The sequence below is a fragment of the Erinaceus europaeus genome, chromosome 11, assembly GCF_950295315.1.
Source record: "Erinaceus europaeus chromosome 11, mEriEur2.1, whole genome shotgun sequence".
NCBI lineage: Eukaryota > Metazoa > Chordata > Mammalia > Eulipotyphla > Erinaceidae > Erinaceus > Erinaceus europaeus.
In genome coordinates this window covers 115,694,989-115,717,635 of record NC_080172.1, presented here as the reverse complement: position 1 = coordinate 115,717,635, position 22,647 = coordinate 115,694,989, and the positions used below count along the sequence as shown (strand labels likewise).

The 22,647-nt window shown below is 51.0% G+C and overlaps 1 protein-coding gene across 1 annotated transcript in view; it reads right to left on the bottom strand.

The window, feature by feature from the left end:
• CROCC (ciliary rootlet coiled-coil, rootletin) overlaps nt 1-22,647 on the bottom strand; it is an 81,259-nt gene that overhangs the window by 36,458 nt on the left and 22,154 nt on the right. The window contains exons 9-17 of the mRNA XM_060200827.1: nt 16,193-16,429; nt 15,462-15,558; nt 14,036-14,119; nt 11,353-11,586; nt 10,125-10,324; nt 8,423-8,605; nt 4,227-4,371; nt 2,554-2,700; nt 1,403-1,633 (exon numbers count right to left, since the gene is read on the bottom strand). Coding sequence (XP_060056810.1) covers nt 1,403-1,633; nt 2,554-2,700; nt 4,227-4,371; nt 8,423-8,605; nt 10,125-10,324; nt 11,353-11,586; nt 14,036-14,119; nt 15,462-15,558; nt 16,193-16,429 — 1,558 coding nt within the window. The remainder of the gene's footprint in view (nt 1-1,402; nt 1,634-2,553; nt 2,701-4,226; nt 4,372-8,422; nt 8,606-10,124; nt 10,325-11,352; nt 11,587-14,035; nt 14,120-15,461; nt 15,559-16,192; nt 16,430-22,647) is intronic.

Here is a 22,647-nt window from a genome sequence, read left to right as displayed (position 1 = left end):
CGTTGGCCTTGGGAGGGTGAGGTCCCACGTTCAAATCTCCAACACGCAGCGGGCCAGAAGGATGCGGTTCTCTCTCCCACCCCTCCCCTCCCTCCCTGTCTCTTTCCTTCCTTCTCTTGGTTAATAAAGAAATCTTATCAAAATCTTTCTTTTTTTAAACTTTATTTGATAGATCAGAGAGAGATTGAGATGGAGAGATGGAGGGGGAGAGGCAGAAAGATGCCTACAGCATAGGGAGACGGGCGGTAGCGCAGCCGGTTAAGCGCAGGTGGTGCAAAGCGCAAGGACCTGCGTAAGGATCCTGGTTCGAGCCTCCGGCTCCCCACCTGCAGAGGAGTCGCTTCACAAGCAGTGAAGCAGGTGTTTTATCTTTCTCTCCCCCTCTCTGTCTTCCTCTCCTCTCTCCATTTCTCTCTGTCCTATCCAACAATAATAACAGCAATAATACTAACCACAACAATGATAAAACAACAAGGGCAACAAAAAAGGGGAAAAAATAGCCTCCAGGAGCAATGGATTCGTCGAGCCCCAGCAATAACCCTGGAGGCAAAAAAAAAAAAAAAAAAAAGATACCTACAGCATGGCTTGTGACGCTTTGCCCCTGCAGGTGGGGACTGGGGGCTTGAACCTGCGTCACTGTGCATGGTAAGACGTGCACTTAACCAGGTGTGCCACCACCCAGTACCTCCACCCCAATGTATTTTTCTACTGCAGGTCAACATCCGCTGAGGCAGCACAGTGGATAAAGCACTGGACTCTCAAGCAGGAGCTCTGGCTTGCCCTATCTATCCACCCATCTTTCCATCTTTCCCCTCTCTCTCTCTCATAAATAAGCAAGCAAAGCTTTAAAACAAACATATTAAAATGGTGACGGTTGTGAAATATTTTTAAATTTTGTTACAAAACGAGGGTTTGTATTATAACCTTCTCTGAACCCTGTATCACCCCAGAGAAGCAGACCGCAATTAAATCGGCAACCGGAGGGCTGCCCCAAAGCTGCAGGGTGGGGACCGAGACCCCCCCCGCCTTCTGTTCCGTGACCCCGTCTGTCAGGTAGCTCCCAGGAGCCCAACACCACATAAAGGACCCCGGACCCGGAGGCCTCACGGCTCTGCTGTCAGAGACTCTGATTCTAAGTCTCTCTACCCAGTGTCACGCTTAAGGGAGTCCTTGCTGAGTGGCGGTGCAGACACTAAGTGCCTACAAGGAAGCATTCTTGCAAGTAACCCTCTGTGGTTAGAAGTGTCAGCCCCGCGTTGGAGATGAAGCCCCCTGAGGCCCGGGGGGAGGCAGGGAGCTTGCCCAAGGCCCCCAGTACGGCGGCTGTACTGCAGGCTGTGTGACTCCCGCCGGCCAGCCTGCAGGAGGCCGGGGGTCGGCCTGTCCCCCCACATACACCCACCTGAGCCAGCTGCTCCTGCAGTCGGCAGCGCTCCGTGCGCAGTGTGGGGAGCTGCAGCTCCAGGGCCTCCCGGGCCTGCTCCGCCACCCTCAGGGAGCCCTCCAGGCCCTGCTGCTCCGCCTCCTGCTGCAGCCGCAGCTGCTCCAGCCGCTCCTGGTCCTCCCTGGCCACGGCGGCCTCCTGCTCCACCTGCCGCTGGCGGCCCAGCAGGGCAGCCTTCTCCTCCTCCAGCTGCGGGGCCGGGGGGACGGGGCAGTGAGGAGACAGGGCAGGCCCACCACACCGCCTCCATTCTCCCGCTCGCAACAACCAACCCACCCGGCAGGGTTTCCGGGGGTAAGGGGTGGTGCCAGAGGGCATGTGGGCATATGGGGAGGGGGCGTGGGACTTCGCTTCTGATACTGTAAGAGAGAGCAGCCACCCCAAGACAATTTGGTCCACACTCCCAGTGGAGGAGAAATGACGGGGGAGATGCCCAGAGGGCTCTGAACACCAGCTCCATCAGGACCCGGAGAGAGAAGAGGAGAAAGGGAGGGACGCTTGGATGGAGTCACAGGTGTGTGTGTGACTAGGAAGGAAAGACAAGATGTGACCCAAAAAAAGTCAAATATCGGGAGTCGGGCGGTAGCACAGCGGGTTAAGTGCAGGTGACACAAAGCGCAAGGATTGGCTTAAGGATCCCGGTTTGAGCCCCCGGCTCTCCACCTGCAGGGGAGTCGCTTCACAGGCGGTGAAGCAGGTCTGCAGGTGTCTGTCTTTCTCTCCCCCTCTCTGTCTTCCCCTCCTCTCTCCATTTCTCTCTGTCCTATCCAACAACAACGACATCAATAACTACAACAAAGGGCACTCACACAAAACAAGGGCAACAAAAGGGAATAAATAAATATTTAAAAAGGGGGGGATGGCTGGCAGGATCAGTGGATTCACAGTGCAGGCACCAAGCCCCAGGAATAACCTTGGTTGCAAAAAAAAGAGAGAGGGAGAAAAAAAAAGGGAAAAAAATTTAAAAAGAGAGAGCAACCAGACAGAGACAGGACAGGAGAGAGAGAGAGACAAGGACCAAGTCAGCCAGGTGAAGGGACCGAGGGCGCAGACAAGGGAGATACACATGGAGGCTGAGGCTGAGTGCACAGGGCCAGGGGCGGGATTACCTGAGCAACAAGGCGGTTCAGAGCCAGCTTGTCCTGGGCCAGGTTCTCGTTGAGGGCGCTCATCTTGGACAAGGAGTCCCGCAGAGAGGCCTCCTCCACCCTCAGCCTGGTCATCGAGAGCTCCAGCTCCACTCGGCCAGCCTCGGCCTGCAGGGTCAAGGCAAGGACCAGGGTGGCCAGAGACACAGGGACAAATGTGTAGATAACAGAAACAAGGGAGACGGGGAGAGACGACCTCACCAATGTGTCCTGGAACCCCACCTCCCCAGGGAAAGGCAGAAGAAACAGGCTGGGGGGATGGATCCACCTGCCATGTCCAGTGGAGAAGCGATTACAGAAGCCAGAACTCCCACCTTCTACACCCCATAAAGAATTCTGGTCCGTCCTCCCAGAGGGATAAAGAATAGGGAAGCTTCAGGAGCCGGGCAGTAGCACAGCAGGTTAAGCACATGTGGCATGAAGCACAAGGACCGGCGTAAGGATCCCGGTTCGAGCCCCCGGCTCCCCACCTGCAGGGAGGTCGCTTCACAAGCGGTGAAGCAGGTCTGCAGGTGTCTGTCTTTCTCTCCCCCTTTCTGTCTCCCCCTCCTCTCTCCATTTCTCTCTGTCCTATCCAACAATGATGACATCAATAACAACAATAACTACAACAACAATAAAAAAACAACAAGGGCAACAAAAGGGAAAAAAAACAGGGAAGCTTCCTATGGAGGAGATAGAATATGGAACTTTGGTGGCGGGAACTGTGTGGAATTATAACCCTGTTATCTTAGACAATCTTGTTAGTCATTATTAAATCACTAATAAAAAAGAGAGAGAGGTCTGGGAGGTGGTCTGGGAGGACTCTCAAGCATGAGGTCCTGAGTTCAATCCCCAGCAGCACATGTACCAGAGTGATATCTGGTTCTTTCTCTCCTTCTATCTTTCTCATGAATAAATAAATAAATAAAATCTGAGAGAGAGAGTGGTGGGCAGGGGTGGAGAGATAGCTCACCAGAGAGGGTCCCTGCGGCACCATGCACCTGACCCGGGTTCCAGTCCTGGTACCACAGAACTGGTGCGATAGCAAAAGGGGCCCTGGTACAGAGGTGTGTCCCCCTCTCTCTAAATGACAGTGAAAATGTGGCCTGCAGCGGTAAAACTGTGCGGGTGGTGAGATCAGTCCCAGTTCCATTAAACAAAAAGGGGAGGGGCGGGCGGTGGCGCACCGGGTTAAGCGCACATAGCATGAAGCACATGGACCCCATGCAAGGATCCCGGTTCGAGCCCCCAGCTCCCCACCTGCAGGGAGGTGGCTTCACAAGTGGTGAACAGGTCTGCAGGTGTCTGTCCTTCTCCCTCTCTATCTCCCCCTCCCCTCTCAAATTCTCTCTGTTCTACCCAAAAGAAAAGGTAGAAAAAATAGCCTCCAGGAGCAACGGATTCATAGTGCAGGCACCAAACCCCAGCAATAACCTTGGAGGCCAACAAACAAACCGCCAAAACAAATTAAAAGAAGCCACACACCACAAGGCATTGCAAGAACAAATGAAGCCCAGCTCACACCGGAAGGAAGGCCTGTGCCCAGAACGAAAGGTGGTCTGTGACCAGGGGAGAAGTCAGCCCACAGCCAGGACAGGAAGGCCGGGGCCTGGAGGATAGGGAGGACAGTCAGGGAGCAAACGGACACCCACCTTGGCCAGCGCCTCAGCCACCTCGGCCTTCTCGGCCTGGAGCACGTCCCGCTGCAGCAGGGCAGAGCTCAGCGCCTCTCTCACCTCCACCAGCTCCTTTGCCAGCTCTGAGCGCTTCACCTCCAGCTGCTCCAGCTGCCTGTGGCTGGGGGGGTGGGGGGTGGGAGGGGTGTCCCGTGTCACCTCCCTGCTCCTTGCTGAGCCTCTGGAAGGCAGACAATCTGGAGGGAGCAGGTCAGGACCAGACCCAGGGCAGGCACCCAGGTCTTAGCCTCAGCTACCGGGACAGAGAAGCCTAACACACTTTGTGTGTGTGTGTGTGTGTGTGTGTGTGTGTGTGTGTGTGTGTGTATAGAGATAGAAATTGAGAGGGAAGGGGAGATAGAGAGGAAGAGAGAGAGAAAGAGAGAGACCTGCAGCACTGCTTCACCACTCTTGAAGTTCCCTTCTGCAGATGGGGACAAGGAGCTCAAACCCAGGTCCTTGTGCATTGTAACATATGTGTTCAACCAGGTGAGCCATCACCCAGCCCCTTAATGTGTTTTTGTATTTTTATTTTGCCTCCAGGGTTATTGCTGGGGCTCGGTGCCTATAGCATGAATCCACTGCTCCTGGAGGCCATTTTATCCCTTGTTGTTTATCCTTGTTGTTATTGCTGTCATTGTTGTTGGATGGGATAGAGAGAAGTCGAGAGAGGAGGGAAGACAGAGAGGGGGTGAGAAAGACCTGCTTCACCATCTGTGAAGTGACTCCCCTGCAGGTGGGGAGCCAGGGGCTGCCCAGCCCCCCAGTGTTTATTTTTTAACCAGCACATTGCTTAGCTCTGGCTTAAGGTCATGCCAGGGACTGAACCTGGGACCCTGGAGTCTCAGGTAGGAGAGTCTCTTGAATAACCATGATGCCCCCACTTGCATCCTTTTAGCTCTGACGCTCTGAGCCTCAATTTCCTTTTCTTCTCTTTGAATTATGTTTATTTATTGATTACTGGACTGAGACAGAGAAATTGAGAGGGGCGGGGGAGGCAGAGAGATAAGACACCTGCAGCCCTGCTTCACCACTCATGAAGCTTCCCCCCTGCAGGTGGGGACCAGGGGTTTGAACCTGAGTCCTTGACACTGTAATGTGTACGCTTAACCAGGTGCGCCACCACCTGGCCCCTCTGAGTCTCACTCTTCACACCTGCAAAAAGGGGTACCAGCTGCCTCATGATGTTGTGATGAGTGCACATGAACCCCTGTACAGGAGAAGCTTCCGACAGTGCCTGGAATAGCTCAAGGCCCACAGAGACCACCACCATGGCCCACCCAGTGAGTCGTGTCTTGGAGATGCGGGGTTCACTCTGGGGCTGGGAAGGTGGCGCAGAGCTACAGTGCTTAGCAAGAGCGCCTGAGGTCCTGGGCTGGTGTCCACAACATGTGCTAGAGCACTCTCTGGTCTGTCTCTTTCATGAAAACGAAATGCTTGGGGGAGTTGGGGAGTCGGGCAGCGGCACAGCGGGTTAAGCACACGTGGCGCAAAGCACAAGGACCGGCGTAAGGATCCCGGTTCGAGCCCCCGGCTCCCCACCTGCAGGGGAGTCGCTTCACAGGCAGTGAAGCAGTCTGCAGGTGTCTGTCTCTCCCTCTCTCTGTCCTATCCAACAAAGACGACATCAATAACAATAATAATAACTACAACAATAAGAAAACAACAAGGCTGTGGTCCGGGAGGTGGCGCAGTAGATAAAGCACGGGACTCTCAAGCATGAGGGCCTGAGTTCAATCCCCCGGCAGCACATGTACCAGAGTGATGTCTGGTTCTTTCTCTCTTCCTGTCTTTCTCATAAATAGATAGATAAATAAATAAATAAATAAATAAAATCTAAAAAAAAAAAAAACTAACAAGAGCAACAAAAGGGAAAATAAATAAAATAAAATAAAATGTTCAAAAGAAGGGTGGGGTAGATAGCATAATGGTTATGCCAATAGACTCTCTTGCCTGAGGTTCTGGTTAAAAAAAAAAAAAAGCACACTCTGGACTGGAGAGACAGTTTACCCAGGAAGGCACCTGCTTTGCTCTGAGCAAGACACAGGCTCATGGCCCCAGACCCCATGACACCGGGGGTAGCTCCAGCACCGTATCTCCTTCTGGTGTCTCTCCCTCTGTGTTTCTCTGTCTCTAACTATCCCTTTACATGGGGGGGGGGAGCTGGACAGGGAGTCGGGTGGTAGCGCAGTAGGTTAAGCGCAGGTGGTGCAAAGCGCAAGGATCGGAGTAAGAATCAGGGTTCGAGCCCCCAGCTCCCCACCTGCAGGGGAGTCGCTTCACAGGTGGTGAAGCAGGTCCGCAGGTGTCTGTCTTTCTCTCCTCCTCTCTGTCTTCCCCTCCTCTCTGGATTTCTCTCTGTCCTATCCAACAACGATGACACTCAACACTTTAACAACTGGGAGAAAGCCCAAGCTTGTCAGAGAAAGAAAGGACTAGAGGGGGCTGGGTGGAAGCGCAGTGTTTCAGCACACGTGGCGCCAAGTGCAAGGACCGGCCTAAGGATCCCAGTTCGAGCCCCTGACTCCCCAAGTGCAGGGAGGCTGCTTCACAAGCGGTGAAGCAGGAAGAGACATATCAAGACAGACCTTTGGTGGTGGGACTCGTGTTAAACTATCCTCTTATTAACTTACAATCTTATAAAATTATAAATTGTTTCTGTCCTATCCAACAGCAGTGATAGCAATAATAACAATACTAACAACAACAAGGGCAACAAAAGGGGGAAAAATGGCCTCCAGGAGCAGTGGATTCGTAGAGCAGGCACCGAGCCCCAACAATAACCCAGAAAACTAAAAAGAAAAAAAAAGAAAAAAGAAACAAAAGGACTACAAAAGTTGGAAAAAGGCAAGAGACTGGCTCACTTAATGATGGTCTTTTTGGTTAATACCAGGCCACCCATCATCCAGGGCCCCAGTCAAGGAATCCTGGGATTCCCACATAGATATGATGGGCCTAGACCTCTAACAGACCCCTCTCTCCACTGTCACTGTCATCTCCACCAGGAACACCATGGGCCTCGTGGGCTCTCCAGGACACTGCCCTCACTGTAAAGTGGCGATGGTGAGGACTCCCCACTCTCAGAAGGGAGGCTGGGGGAGTCGGGCGGTAGCGCAACAGGTTAAGCTCAGGTGGCACAAAACGCAAGGACCCGTGTAAGGATCCCGGTTCGAGCCCCCGGCTCCCCACCTGCAGGGGAGTCGCTTCACAGGCGGTGAAGCAGGTCTGCAGGTGTCTGTCTCTCTCTCTCTGTCTTCCCCTCCTCTCTCCATTTCTCTCTGTCCTATCCAACAACAACATCAATAACAACAACTACAACAACAATAAAAAAACAAGGACAACAAAAGGGAAAATAAATAAATAATAAAAAAGATTTTTTTTAAAAAAGGGAGGCTGGGTCAGCCTACCCTGCCCCTCGAGGAAGACGGATCCTGAAATGAACGTTCCCAGCTGTGACCACGGACTGTGAGCTCAGACTGAAAGCAACTCAGAGGTCACACAGGCCCCTGTGCTAAACAGGAACAGACATGGGCCCTGGGTCACATAGACGGAGCAAACAGTTCATTGTAATTATGTATTTTCTTCAACTCTAGGAGCTACTCTCGGCACTAATCCAGCTTTCTAGTCCTGTTCTCAACTCTTAAACCATCTTCCTAGACAATATTTTTAGGCCACCTCCATGTTACCTGTCCAGCTCAAACAAAAGTCACTAGTCATGGGTTCTCAGGAACAAACCTAAAAGAGACGTCCTAGCTTCTCTGCCCTGAGATCCCTATTCTCATCTGCTCTATTCCTACTTTTTGGTTCCTGTTCACTGCTTCATATTACTGTTTTGTTCCGCTTTATATTTGACCACCTTTTTTTTTTTTAATATTTGACCTTAACACACTCCCTGGATTTTTTAAAAATTTTATTTACTTGATAGCCAGAAATTGAGAGAGGAGGAGGAGACAGGGAGACAGGGAGAGAGAGAGACAGAGAGACAGAGAGACAGACACCCGCAGCCCTGCTTCACCACTTGCAAAGCTTTCCCCCCGCAGGTGGGGACTGGGGGCTCAAACCTGGGTCCTTGCACTCAACCCCTGGAGACAGCTTCTGCCCAGGACACAGCAGGCCGCTCGCTCACCCCCAGGGACAGTGTCGGGAACCCCGAGGCTCACGGGTGGCCCCACCTGCGCTCGAGGTCCCTGCGTGTGCGCGCGCTGTCCTGGACGGCATCGTCCCGCTCCTCCTCCAGCTGGTCCCGCTGGCGCCGCAGCTCCTCCCGGGCCGCCTGCAGCTTCTCCAGCTCCTGCCTCAGCGTCTCAGCCTGCTGCTGGGCCTCCTGCCGGCTCTGGGCCAGGCCGTCCTTCTCCCTGCAGGCCGAGGTGAGGGGCCGCTGAAGGAGTCCTGTGGCTGCTGGCCTAGCCTGAGCCGTTCTCTTGTCCAACAAGGCTCCTACTCCAGGAAGCCTTCCCTGTCCAAGCTGCCCTGTTCCAGCTGCGTCTCACGTGGGCAGTGCACGCTTCCCAGCAGAGGGGACCTGATCCCTGCTTCCCAACCCACCCACCTGGAGGCCTCACTGGAGGGATGGAGACACAGGCACTGCGTCCAGCCATCACACCAGGAGGTTAGCAAGGCCAGCTGAGGCTCCTGGGCAGCTTGGGCCATCACGCTGCCAACTCACGCTGGGCCATGAGACCAGGAAAAGGGACCCTGGACTTCCCTGCCCTTCGGTTCCGAGACTCAACAGAGTTGGGCCAAGCTCCGTCCTGTCTCCTCTCGTGATAGAGACACGCGGTAGACAGGGCAGAAAGGAGGAGGCAGCCACCAGGACTGTGTGTGTGTGTGTGTTTGTTTGACCAGGGTATCGCCGCTCAGCTCTGGTTTATGGTGGTGCCAGGGACTGAACCTGGGACGCCGGAAAGTCTTTCTGCATCACCACTACGCTACTGTCTATCTCCCAGGTCCCCCAGCCAGCAACTCTGAAGATAGGCACAACTGCCTTTTCCCCCTTGCCTGTGGTCAGCTGGGCTTGCTTGCTTTCTTTTAAAATATATTTTTTAAATTTATGTATTAAAGAGAGCGATAGGAGAAGAGAAAGAGGGAGAGAAAGAACCAGACATCACTCTGGTACACGTGCAGCCAGGCATCAAACTCAGGACCTCGTGGTTGAGAGCCCAGTGCTTTATCCACTGCGCCACCTCCCGCACCACTCAGCTGGGCTTTCCAGCCCAGGTCTCAGGCTGATCAGTCAGATGCCCCACCACCTCCCTCCACCTCCTGTCTCGAAGAGTGACAGCACTGGCATCCTAGGAAAACATACGACATGGAGCTAAGTGCGGACAGCTGCGGGCAACACGAGACAGACTCAACCTGTGAACAGAACTCAACAAAAAGCTTGTCTCAGGTCGGGCGGTAGCGCAGCGGGTTAAGCGCAGCGGGTTAAGCGCACAAGGCGCAAAGCCCAAGGGCCGGCATAAGGATCCCGGTTTGAGCCCCGGCTCCCCACCTGCAGGGGAGTCACTTCCCAGGCGGTGAAGCAGGTCTGCAGGTGTCTGTCTTTCTCTCCCCCTCTCTGTCTTCCCCTCCTCTCTCCATTTCTCTGTCCTGTCCAACAACAATACATCAATAACAGTAATAATAACCACAATCATAAAAACAACTAGGGCAACAAAAGGAGAAAAAAATAGCCTCCAGGAGCAGTGGGTTCGTAGTGCAGGCCCTGAGCCCCGGCAATAATAAATCAATAAAAGTTTACAAAGCAATGGTTCGGGGCCTGTCAGAGCACCTGCCTCACCGTGCACAAGCCCACCCTCTCCTACGTCTCAGGTCGACCAGGTGTTCCGGCTAGAACCGAACAACTCCTGGGGCCCCGCGCAACCCCTCGGCCACCTGCTCAGGACGTCCACGGCATTCCGCAGGCGCTGGGCCTCACGCTGGGCGTCCTCCTGGGCCTGGGCAGCCCCGTCCATCTTGTCCCTCAGACACTGCAGCTGCCCCTCCAAGGCACGGTGTTGACCCTCGCTGTCGCGGAGCTGTTTGCGCACGGTGCCCAGGAGGTCCTGGCTGGCCTCATAGCGCTCACGGATGTCCTGCATGGGGGTCGCGGGGTCTCAGGGCTCCTCTCTGCTGGTTCCAGCCACCGGGGCTGGGGCAGACCAGTGAGGCTCAGGCCCCCAGGCGAGGCTTTCATCCTTTCCCTGTGCCCTCCCCACCCTTCCAAGCCTTCTGCCAGGGCCCTGAGCCTCCGTCTCCCTGCGAGTCCCCCGCAAATCTGATCTCAGCCCCAGGGTGCTAGACAAACCACCTGCCCCGGGTTCTGACCACCGAAGAACTCCTGCTTCCTACACCCCATCTGCACCCTCTCTGACTGTCCCAGCGCCTCCCAGACGGCTCCCCTGGGTCCTGGTTGTCTATGGAGCTCAGCAGAATATGCTAAACCCCCTTCCTACAAGAAGTCTTCCCGGGGGCTGGGCGGTAGGTAGCGCAGCGGGTTAAGCGCAGGTGGCACAGAGTGCAAAGACCGGTGTTAACTCCCCACCTGCAGGGGAGTCACTTCCCAGGCGGTGAAGCGGGTCTGCAGGTGTCTGTCTTTCTCTCCCCCTCTCTGTCTTCCCCTCCTCTCTCCATGTCTCTCTGTCCTGTCCAACAACAACGACATCAATAATAATAACTACAACAATAAAACAACAAGGGCGACAAAAGGGAATAAGTCAATATTTAAAAAATACTAAAAAAAAAAAGATTTATTAACAAAAGGGAAGGGAACCACTTTGTGGCAACAAAAAAAAACTGTAAATAGTCATCTCCTTTTCCTTCTTCCTTTTTGTTTTTTTAATTTTTTTAATCATCTTTATTTATTGGCTAGAGACAGCCAGAAATCAAGAAGGAAGGGGATGATAGAGAGGGAGAGAGACAGAGAGACACCTGCAGCCCTGCTTCACCACTCGCAAAGCTTTCCCCCCGCAGGTGGGGACCGGGGGCTTGAACCCGGATCCTTGCGCACTGTGATACATGCGCTCAACCAGGTGCGCCACTGGACTCCGGCTCAGCTAGGATGCTCCGGCTCTTCCCCCTGGGAGTCTGGATCTGGCTACACACGCCCAGGGCCCCTTCCCACCTGGACCTGTAGCTGACGCTTGTGCAGAGCAGACTGGATGAGAGCCAGCGTGGAGGAGTCGGAGAAGGCAGGGGACGGGCCTCGGCGGGGAGAGCGGCCCGGGCCGGGCGAGCAGCGCCGCGGTGGGGACGGGGTGTGGGTGCCCGAGAGGACCCGCAGGCTGCCGTCAGACACTTCCGCTGTGTGCTCAGAGCCACTTAGCTGGACGCCGCTCTCCATGTCCGAGAGGACTGCCTGAAGAGGGGTCGGAGGCAGAAGGAGAAAGGAGCTGAGGGGTAGAGCAAGGATCCCCAGGCAGGAGCTCAGCTGCTAGGGACCATGCGTCCAGCTTCACGAAGCATATTCCTTCCTATAAGAAGGCTTCCTGATTGCACCCATCCTAGCTCATAACCTCTAGCCTGCCCGATAAGGTTGCTTTTCTCTTTTTTCTTTTTTAGAACTTATTTATTTATTCATGAGAAAGACAGGCAGAGAGAGAAAGAACCAGACATCACTCTGGCCCATATGCTGCCGGGGATTGAACTCAGGACCTTCCGGCTGAGAATTCAATGCTTTATCCACTGTGCCACCTCCCAGGCCACAAGGTTACTTTTTGCTTTTCTTTTCTTTGCCTCCGGGGTTATACTGAGGCTCAGTACCTACACTACGAATCCACTGCTCCTGTGGCCATTTTTTCCATTTTACTGGATAGGCCAGAGAGAAATGGAGAGAGGAGGGGAAAACAGAGAGGGGGAGAGAGAAAGACAGACACCTGGAGGTCAGGTGGTGGCGCACCTGGTTGAGTACACATGTTGCAATGCGCAAGGACCCAGGTTTGAATCCCGAGTCCCCCCCTGCAGGAGGAACGCTTTGCGAGTGTTGAAGCAGGGCCGCAGGTGTCTCTGTCTCTCTCCCTTGTCTACCACCCATTTCCCTCTCGATTTCTGGCTGTCTCTATCCAATAAATAGACAACTGTAAAAAAAGAAAATACTGGGAGTCGGGTTAAGCGCAGCAGGTTAAGCGCAGGTGGCGCAAAGCACGACGACTAACCGGCCTAAGGATCCCGGTTCGAGCCCCCGGGTCCCCACCTGCAGGGGAGTCGCTTCCCAGGCGGTGAAGCAGGTCTGCAGGTGTCTGTCTTTCTCTCCCCCTCTCTGTCTTCCCCTCCTCTCTCCATTTCTCTCTGTCCTATCCAACAATGACGCCATCAATAACCACAACAATGTTAAACAAGGGCAACAGAAAGGAAAATAAATAAATAAATAAATAAATAAAGCTTTCAAAAAAAAAGAAGAAAATATTTTTTTAAAAAAAGAAAACTAGGCATCTGCACCCTGCTTCACCACCTGTGAAGTGTCCCCCTGTAGATGGGGTGGGGGCCTGTGCAGGCCCTTGCATTTCATACTGTGTGTGCACTACTGCCCGGACACCCTCTTTTTTCCCTTAATGTTCAAAAGAAAAAAAATTAATATTTTATTTATTTATTTTCCTTTTTTGTTGCCCTTGTTATTATTGCTGTGGTTATTATTGTTGTTGTTATTGATGTCGTTATTGCCAGATAGGACAGACAGAAATGGAGAGAGGAGAAGACAGAGAGGGGGAGAGAAAGACAGACACCTGCAGACACCTTTCTTTCTCCTTTCCCGGAACACCACTCAGCTCTGGTTATTGATGATGAGAAATCAAGATTAGAACGTCTGTGGCCCGGGAGGTGGCGCAGTGGATAGAGCACTGGATTCTCCCGCATGAGGTCCTGAGTTCAATCCCCAGCCACACATGTACCGGAGTGATGTCTTTCTCTCTCTCCTCATATCCCTCGCATTAATAAATTAAAAAAAAATTTTTTCTTAAAAAGTCAGAACCTCTTGAGTGGAGGGGGGTAGATAGCATAATGGTTCTGCAAAGAGACGCTCATGCCTGAAGCTCCAAAGTCCCAGGTTCAATCCCCTGCACCACCACAAGCCAGAGCTGAGCAGTGCTCTGCTACGAATGAATGGATGAATGAATGAATGAATGAATGAACGAATGCCCCGTGAGCTCCCTCTGTGCACTCTGCTCAGCTGATCAGCAGCCTGGGTCTCTGCACCACCAACACACTGCAAACCCCCTCTCACCACACACACACACACACACACACACACACACACTCACACACACACACACACACACACACGCGCACACACACACACTCACACACACTCACACACACACTCACACACACATTCATACACACACTCACACACTCACACTCACACACACATTCACACACACTCACTCACACACTCACACACACACACACACATACACTCACACACACACACGTACACACACTCACACACACACTCACACGCGCACACACATACACACACACACGCACACGCACTCACACACACACTCACTCACACGCACTCACACACACACTCTCACACACACTCACACACACACACTCACACACATACACACTCACACACGCACACACACTCACACGTACACACACACACTCACACACACACACTCACACGCACACACACACACTCACACACACGCACACTCACACACTCACTCACACACACACACTCACACACACTCACACTCACTCACACACACACTCACACACACACTCACACTCACACGCACACACACACAACTGCGGTTCAGTACAAGGTCTGTAGAGAACACGGTACCAGAACTTCTTGCCCTCACCTGTGCCAGGTCCCTCAGGGTCTGCTGCAGCCCCTCACCCTCATCCATCTCCACAGCCGCCGCTTCCTGGAGCTGCAAGGATTCCTGCACAGTGGTGAGCAGACAGACAGGGTGGTCAGGTCTCTGTCTGGCCTGATACCCACCTTCTTCTCCTCCCGGACTCACCACCTCTGGGTGGCTCTGAGGGTGAGGGTACACCCACTAAGTCAGCTGGACGCCCCTGCAGCCCCAGTGCCCTCCCTGGACGGAAGAAGTATGGTGTCCTAGCCCAGGTCACACCCCACATGGAGGGGTGCTGCGTACGCCCCCCAGGCCAGAGTCCACACAGAAGAGCGACTCCCGCAGACGGCAACCTGGAGAAGTGTGCCTCTCAGAGGGTGGCAGCTGAGGCCCAAAAAGCAGAGCCCGGGGCTAGCAAGGCATGGGTGTGAACACAGGGCCTAAAGGTCCAGCTCACTGGCTCTGGGACGCGGGGCAAGCACCCCCCCAGAGCTCGGGCTGCTCCCCTGCAGCGTCACATAATGCTGAGGAAATGCATGAGCTGCGACCTCAGCCAAGTCAGTGCGACCAGCGCCACCTCAATGTGTTTCACCTCGAACTGTGTCCAGAGATGCCAGACCTGCAGTGTCAACCCTCCAGCTCCAATACTCTGCCGCCAAGTTGCAGACGCTACCATGACGCCACCCTGACGTCCCTGGGCAGACGACCTCACCAAGGTGTCCTGGAACCTCACCTCCCCAGAGCCCTGCCCCACTAGGGACAGACAGAGACAGGCTGGGGGTGTGGATCCACCTGCCAACACCCATGTCCAGCGGGGAAGCAATGACAGAAGCCAGACCTCCCACCTTCTGCATTCCATAATGATCCTGGGTTCATATTCCCAGAGGGATAAAGAATAAGGTGCCTCCCAGTGGAAGGGATGGGATAGGGAACTCTGGTGGTGGGAATTAAATGCAATTGTATCCCTCTTACCCTTTAATATTGTTAATCATTATTGAATAACATTTTTTTTTAAAAAAAGGAAATGCATAAGGATCCCGGTTCAAGCCCCCGGCTCCCCACCTGCAGGGGAGTCGCTTCACAGGCGGTGAAGCAGGTCTGCAGGTGTCTGTCTTTCTCTCCCCCTCTGTCTTCCCCTCCTCTCTCCATTTCTCTCTGTCCTATCCAACAACGACACCATCAATAACAACAGCAGCAACAATAAAAAGACAACAAGGACAACAAAAGGAAAATAAATAAAATTAAAAAAAAATTTTTTAAAAAAGGAAATGAATGTGTGTGTGCCCACCACCAGGCCAGGGGACTCACCAGGAACTCGACTAATGACGGGTGACACTAAGACTGAGGCAGGTGTTGCAACGTGCCCTGCCTCCTTAGATCTGGTTCCCCACCACCAGCACCACCCCTGGGACCAGCTGCATCTCACCAGGGTCTCAAGCTTCTCAGTGAGGGCCGTATTGACTCGATCCTTCTCCAGACTCTGGCTCTGAAGGCGTTCGACCATCAGGGCAAGCTCTGTCACTCTGCAGGGAGAGACGGAGCCACACAGGTGAGTGGCAGACCAAACCCTTCCGCTTCCTTTTTCTTTCCCCAGACCTGAGGCAGAAGTTCCACCTCTCTAGCTGTGTGGCCCTGAGCATGTCACTTCTCTCTCTCTCTCTCTCTCTCTCTCTCTCTCTCTCTTTTGCCTCCAGGGTTATCTCCGGGGCTCAGTGCCAGTACTACGAATCCACTGCTCCCTGCAGCCATTTCTTCCATTTTATTGGACAGGACAGAAAGAAACTAAGAGAGGAAGGGGAGGCAGAGAGGAAGAGAGACGGACAGACACCTGCAGATGTGCTCTGCCGCTCGTGAAGCATCCCCACTGCAGGTGGGGAGCAGGGGGCTCAAATCCGGATCCTTGCGTGCAAGTCACTTCTCTCTGGGCCCCAGAATCCTCCTCTGTAAATGGGGAGATGGGGTGAGCAGCCCCTTTTTCTCATGGGAAAGCACCGTGGGGCTCTCACAGGACACAGCGGCTAGGCAGAAGGTCTGACACGGGCGCTGCGCTGTCCGCCGTGGGCCTCAGCCCAGAGCCCGCTAAGTCTGTCTCTTCCCCAGGACGCTGGCTGCTCATCCCCGGTGAGAACAGTTCTCCCCGCATCGCCCGGCGCGCACCTGGCACTGAGCTCAGCCTTGTCCAGGTTGCTCTGCAGCTGCAGCTGGGCCAGGTCCTTCTCCTGCAGCGCCCTGTGCCGCAGCTGCTCCTCCAGCTGGGCCTTCAGCAGCTCCTGCTTCTCCAGCGCCGCCTCGGCCCTGCTCTCGGCCAGCCGCAGCCCTGCACTCAGGCCCAGGCCGGCCTCGTGGACGGCGCGAGAGGTCCGGGCCAGCTCCCCTCCTAGCTGCAGCAGGTCCCTGGGGACAAAGCACAGGTGGTGGGGGTGTGGGGACAAGCTCCCAAAGGTACATTAGAACCATGTCAAAGGGGAGTCGGGCGGCGGTGCAGCGGGTTAAGCGCAGGTGGCGCAAAGCGCAAGGACAGGTGTGAGGATCCCGGTTCGAGCCCCCGGCTCCCCACCTGCAGGAGAGTCGCTTCCCAGGCGGTGAAGCAGGTCTGCAGGTGTCTGTCTTTCTCTCCCCGTCTCTGTATTCCCCCATCTCTCTCCGTTTCTCTCTGTCCTATCCAACAATGACGACAACAACAACAATAATTACTACAACAATAAAAATAAATAAATTCCGACTTCTGGAGGCGGAGCTACGAGCAGCAGATGGCTTCCTCTCCTCTCCTCTCCTCTCCTCTCCTCTCCTCTCCTCTCCTCTCCTCTCCTCTCCCGGACCAACTAGGAATACCAAAGGAGACCACCCGGACCGAAACAAGACAGGACTAGACTGACCACAGGAACCCAGTAAATCACCCGTGAGTACAAACACGCGTGGCTGGTGACAGAGAGGAGAGAGGGGCCTAAGGAGAGATTAAGTGACTGCTAACAGTTCAGCAGTTTATCAGTGGAGACACCACCTCCAGTCTGCTCCACAACAAGGGGACAGCTGAAGGGAGGAAAGGACTCCCCAGAGACTCACCAAGTGCAACTCTGAGTCTCCATTGCTACTACCCTCAGAATCTGGAGCAGCGACAGGGAGGGACACCAGGGGACAGAGATCTAACCGGGAAACTCAGGAGAAGACCTATACCTCGGTGGCATAGCTGAAGGGCTGTGAAAGTCTCTTTGCATAACCACTGGATTATCTCTGCCACACCCTGCTTTATCTCTTGGTCAGGAGTCAGTGATTAAGCTAAGAAGCCTATTGATAGTTTAAAAGCCCTCAGGCTCCCATAGCCTACAGGGAAGAAAAAAAAAAAAAAAAGAGGCTTTTAAACCACAGAGCTCCAACTCAGGGATTAAAATACTAGTGAAACAACTGTTAACTTCCACCACGGTAAACCCTTTAATTAACTTACTTAGACACAAGTCAATCCAGGCAATAGTGATCAATAATTTGAAAAGTACTGATAAAGGGAACTCATAACATAATATATAAAATGGTTAAAACAACAAGAAAAAATATTGGAGACTCGAACCAGGACAAGAGTCCAGCTAAAAGTCCTCCAGAGGGTGAAGCACAAAACAACGAGTTCAACATCCAAACATTAGCTAAGGAAATAATAACAGGAGTGAGTAAAGAATTTGAAAAAATTATAATCAGAAATACAGGAACAACAAATGATAATATGGAAGAAAATTCTAATAATCTCATGGTTATTAGAGAGCTGAAAGCTGAAATCGCTGAGCTAAGAAGGCAACTAGCTGAACAAGCTAAAACAGTATCAGAGCAGGGCAACAAAATAGATGAACTCCAGAAAGCAGTAGAGGGCAGAGAGAATAGAATCTATGAGGCTGAAGACAGAATTAGCAAGATTGAGGATGAATTAGAGACAACTAAAAAAGAAGTAAGAGATCTCAAAAAGAGATTAAGAGATGCTGAAAACAACAACAGAGTCCTATGGAATGACTTCAAAAGAAACAATATACACATTATTGGCTTACCAGAGGAAGAAAGAGAAGGAGAGGAAGAAAGCATTCTCCAGGCCATAATAGCTGAAAATTTCTCTAGTCTAGACAACACCAAAGACATAAAGATTCAAGAAGCCCAGAGGGTCCCAAACAGAATTAACCCAGACCTAAAGACACCAAGCCATGTCATACTTAGAATGGAAAGGAATAAGGATAAAGAAAGGATCCTCAAGGCTGCAAGAGAAAAACAAAGAGTCACCTACAGAGGAAAACCCATAAGATTAGCAGCAGACTTCTCCATACAAACACTACAGGCCAGAAGAGAATGGTAAGATATCTATCGAGTGCTCAATGAGAAAGGCTTTCAGCCAAGAATACTGTATCCTGCTAGACTGTCATTCAGACTAGATGGAAGCATCAAAACCTTCTCAGACAAGCAACAGTTGAAGGAAGCAACCATCACCAAGCCTGCCCTGAAAGAAGTTCTGAAAGGTCTCCTATAAACAACCAGACCACCACAAATAGGACATATATCAAAACACTCTAAAACTCTACAAGAATGGCGTTAAAATATCTTCAATCTTTGATATCAATAAATGTCAATGGCCTGAATTCACCTATTAAAAGACACAGAGTAGGAAGATGGATCAGAAAACACAACCCAACAATATGTTGTCTACAGGAAACTCACCTAACTCAACAAGACAAACACAGACTTAAGGTGAAAGGATGGAAAACTATCATACAAGCCAATGGCCCACAAAAAAGGGCAGGAACAGCTATTCTCATATCTGACATGATAGACTTTAAAATACATAAGATTAAAAAAGATAGGAATGGACACTACTTAATGCTCAGAGGATCAGTCAATCAAGAGGACTTAACAATTATTAATATCTATGCACCCAATGAGAAGCCATCTAAATACATCAAACTTCTACTGAAAGAGCTACAGCAATATATTAACAGTAACACAATCATAGTAGGGGACTTCAACACCCCACTATCTCAACTTGACATATCATCCAGGAAGAAAATCAGTAAAGACATAAATGAAGAGAGAGATAAACTAGAACTATTGGACATTTTCAGAGTCATTCATCCCAAGAAACTGGAATACACATTTTACTCAAATCCATATGGGTCATTCTCAAGGATAGACCATATGTTAGGCCACAAAGACAGCATCAGCCAATTCAAGAGCATTGAAATCATCCCAAGCATCTTCTCAGACCACAGTGGAATTAAACTAACACTTAACAATCAACAAAAGATTAGTAACAGTCTCAAAATGTGGAAGCTCAACAGTATACTTCTTAACAACTTCTGGGTCAAAGAGGAAATCAAGGAAGAAATCAAAATGCTTCGAGAGTTCAATGAAAATGAAGACACAAGCTATCAAAATATTTGGGACACAGCTAAAGCAGTCCTAAGAGGGAAGTTCATAGCTATACAAGCACACATTAGGAAACAAGAAAAAGCACAAATAAACAGCCTGATTGCACATCTCAAAGACCTAGAAGAAGAACAACAAAGGAATCCTAAAGCAACCAGAAGGACAGAAATCACTAAAGTTAGGGCAGAAATAAATAGCATTGAGAATAGGAAAACCATACAAAAGATCAAAGAAAGTAAATGTTGGGATATATCCTAAGGAACCCAACATATCCATCCAAAAAGATCTGTGTACACATATGTTCTTGGCAGCACAATTTGTAATAGCCAAAACCTGGAAGCAACCCAGGTGTCCAACAACAGATGAGTGGCTGAGCAAGTTGTGGTATATATACACAATGGAATACTACTCAGCTGTAAAAAATAGTGACTTCACCGTTTTCAGCCGATCTTGGATGGACCTTGAAAAAATCATGTTGAGTGAAATAAGTCAGAAACAGAAGGATGAATATGGGATGATCTCACTCTCAGGCCGAAGTTGAAAAACAAGATTAGAAAAGAAAACACAAGTCGAACCTGAAATGTAATTGGAGTATTGCACCAAAGTAAAAGACTCTGGGGTGGGTGGGTGGGTGGGGGGAATACAGGTCCATGAAAGATGATGAATGACATAGTGGGGGTTGTATTGTTAAATGGGAATCTGGGGAATGTTATGCATGTACAAACTATTGTATTGACTGTTGAATGTAAAACATTAATTCCCCAATAAAGAAATAAGTTAAAAATAAAAAATAAAAATAAATTAATAAATAACATGTCAATGGTAGTCGGGCTGTAGCGCAGCGGGTTAAGCACACGTAGCGCAAAGCACAAGAACCCAAATAAGGATCCCGGTTCAAGCCCCCGGCTCCCCACCTGCAGGGGAATCGCTTCACAAGCGGTGAAGCAGGTCTGCAGGTGTCTTTCTCTCCCCGTCTTCCCTCCTCTCTCCATTTCTCTGTCCTACCCCAAAAAAATTATTTAAATAAGGCCACAGGAGCAGTGGATTCATACAAGCACTGAGCCCCAGAAATAACCCTGGAGGCAAAGAAAAACAACAACACTTTGAGGCCTGGGAAATGGCACAATAGTTTGGGGCACTTCAGTATTAAGTACTTGGCCATCAGCACCCAGCTTTGAGCCCAGTCTCCCCTCCCCCACTGCTTTGATGATGTGATGTTGAAACTTATTTTATTTATTTTTTTTTTACCAGGGCACTGCTCAGCTCTGGCTTATGGTGGTGTAGAGGGCTGAACCTCGGACTTCGGAGCCTGAGGCATGAGAGTCTCTTTGAATAACCGTTATGCTATCTCCCTCCGCCCTGTTGAATCCTCTCTCCCTTAACCTCTACCTGAAAAAGTTGATCTGGAGGGGTGAAGTCTTTCTATTATTATTATTTCTTTTTTAAAATTTTAGTATTTATTTATTTTCCCGTTTGTTGCGCTTGTTGCTTTTTATTGTTGTTGAAGTTACGCCAGTCCTTGCACTTCGCACCACGTGCACTTAACATGCTGCAGTACCACCCAACCCCCATATTATTATTTCCTTATTGGGGGATTAATATGTTACAGTCACCAATAAATACAATAGTTTGTGCATGCATAACATTTCCCAGTTTTCCACATAACAATACAACCCCCACTAGGTCCTCCTCTGCCATCATATTCCAGGGCCTGAAACACCCCCACCCACCCCAGAATCTTTTACTTTGGTAAAAGATTGGTGCAAGATTGGTAAAAGTTGGTGCAATACATCAACTCCAGTCCAAGTTCTGCTTAGAGTTTTTCCTTCCGATCTTATTTTTCAACTTCTGCCTGTGAGATGACCCCATGTTCATCCTTCTCTTCCTGACTTATCGCACTTAACATGATTCCTTCAAGCTCCATCCTGGATGGGGTGAAGAAGGTGAATTCACCATTTTTACTAAAATGTTTTTATTATCTTTATTTATTTATTGGATAGAGACAGCCAGAAATCGAGAGGGAAGGAGGTGATAGAGAAAAAGAGAAGGAGAGAGATACCTGCAGCCCTGCTTCACCACTCACAAAGCTTTCCCCCCCGCAGGTGGAGGCTGGGGGCTCAAACCTGGGTCCTTGAGTGTTACATATGTCCGCTCAACCAGGTGCGCCACCACCCGGCCCCGAATTCACCGTTTTTTATAGCTGAGTAGTATTCCATTGTGAACATAGACCACAACTTGCTCAGTCACTCATCTGTTGTTTTATGAGACTCCAGTGGGCATGTGGGTGGCGGAGGAGAGGGTGGTGACTCACGCTCACCACGTGCGGGGTAGAGTGACACCCCAGAACCCTTGTCATTTTATAAAGCTTTTAAAAAAGAAAACGGGGAGAGGGAGTTGAGCGGTAGCACAGCGGGTTAAGCACAAGTGGTGCAAAGCGCGAGGACCGGCCTAAGGATCCCGGTTCGAGCCCCCGGCTCCCCACCTGCAGGGGAGTCGCTTCACAGGTGGTAAAGCAGGTCTGCAGGTGTCCGTCTTTCTCTCCCCCTCTGTCTTCTTCTCCTCTCTCCATTTCTCTCTGTCCTATCCAACAATGACAACAATAATAACTACAACAACAATAAAACAAGGGCAACAAAAGGGAATAAGTATTATAAATAAATAAATAAAGGAATCCCGCCCAAACGCTGAGCTCAGTGCAGATCTAATCCTCGACGGATTTTCCTGGCCTCGCCGCCTCCCCCCTTCTCCTCACGCTCCAGACCATGATCATGGCTACGTGTACACCATCAACACAGGTTGTGAAGTCCTTAGTAGGAAAGAGAAAGGCTGAATAAATATTAAGTGTACTAAAAACAGAAGATAGGGCAACAAAAGGAAAAAATAAATAATAATAATAAAATTTTAAAAAGAAAAACGGAAGCTTCACAGCCTGGTGGCAGAGTGGGTGCAGTGATGAATGTTCAAGCACAAGGTCCCGAGTTCAATCCTAGGCATTGAATGTACAACGCTGATGCTCTGGTTCTCCCTCTCTCTCATAAATAAAAAAACCTTAAGAAAGAATGAAAGAGGGAGTTGGGCGGTAGCATAGCAGGCTAAACACACATGGCACGAAGCACAGGGACCGGCGTAAGGATCCCTGTTCGAGCCCCCGGCTCCCCACCTGCAGGGGAGTCGCTTCCCAGGCGGTGAAGCAGGTCTGCAGGTGTCTGTCTTTCTCTCCC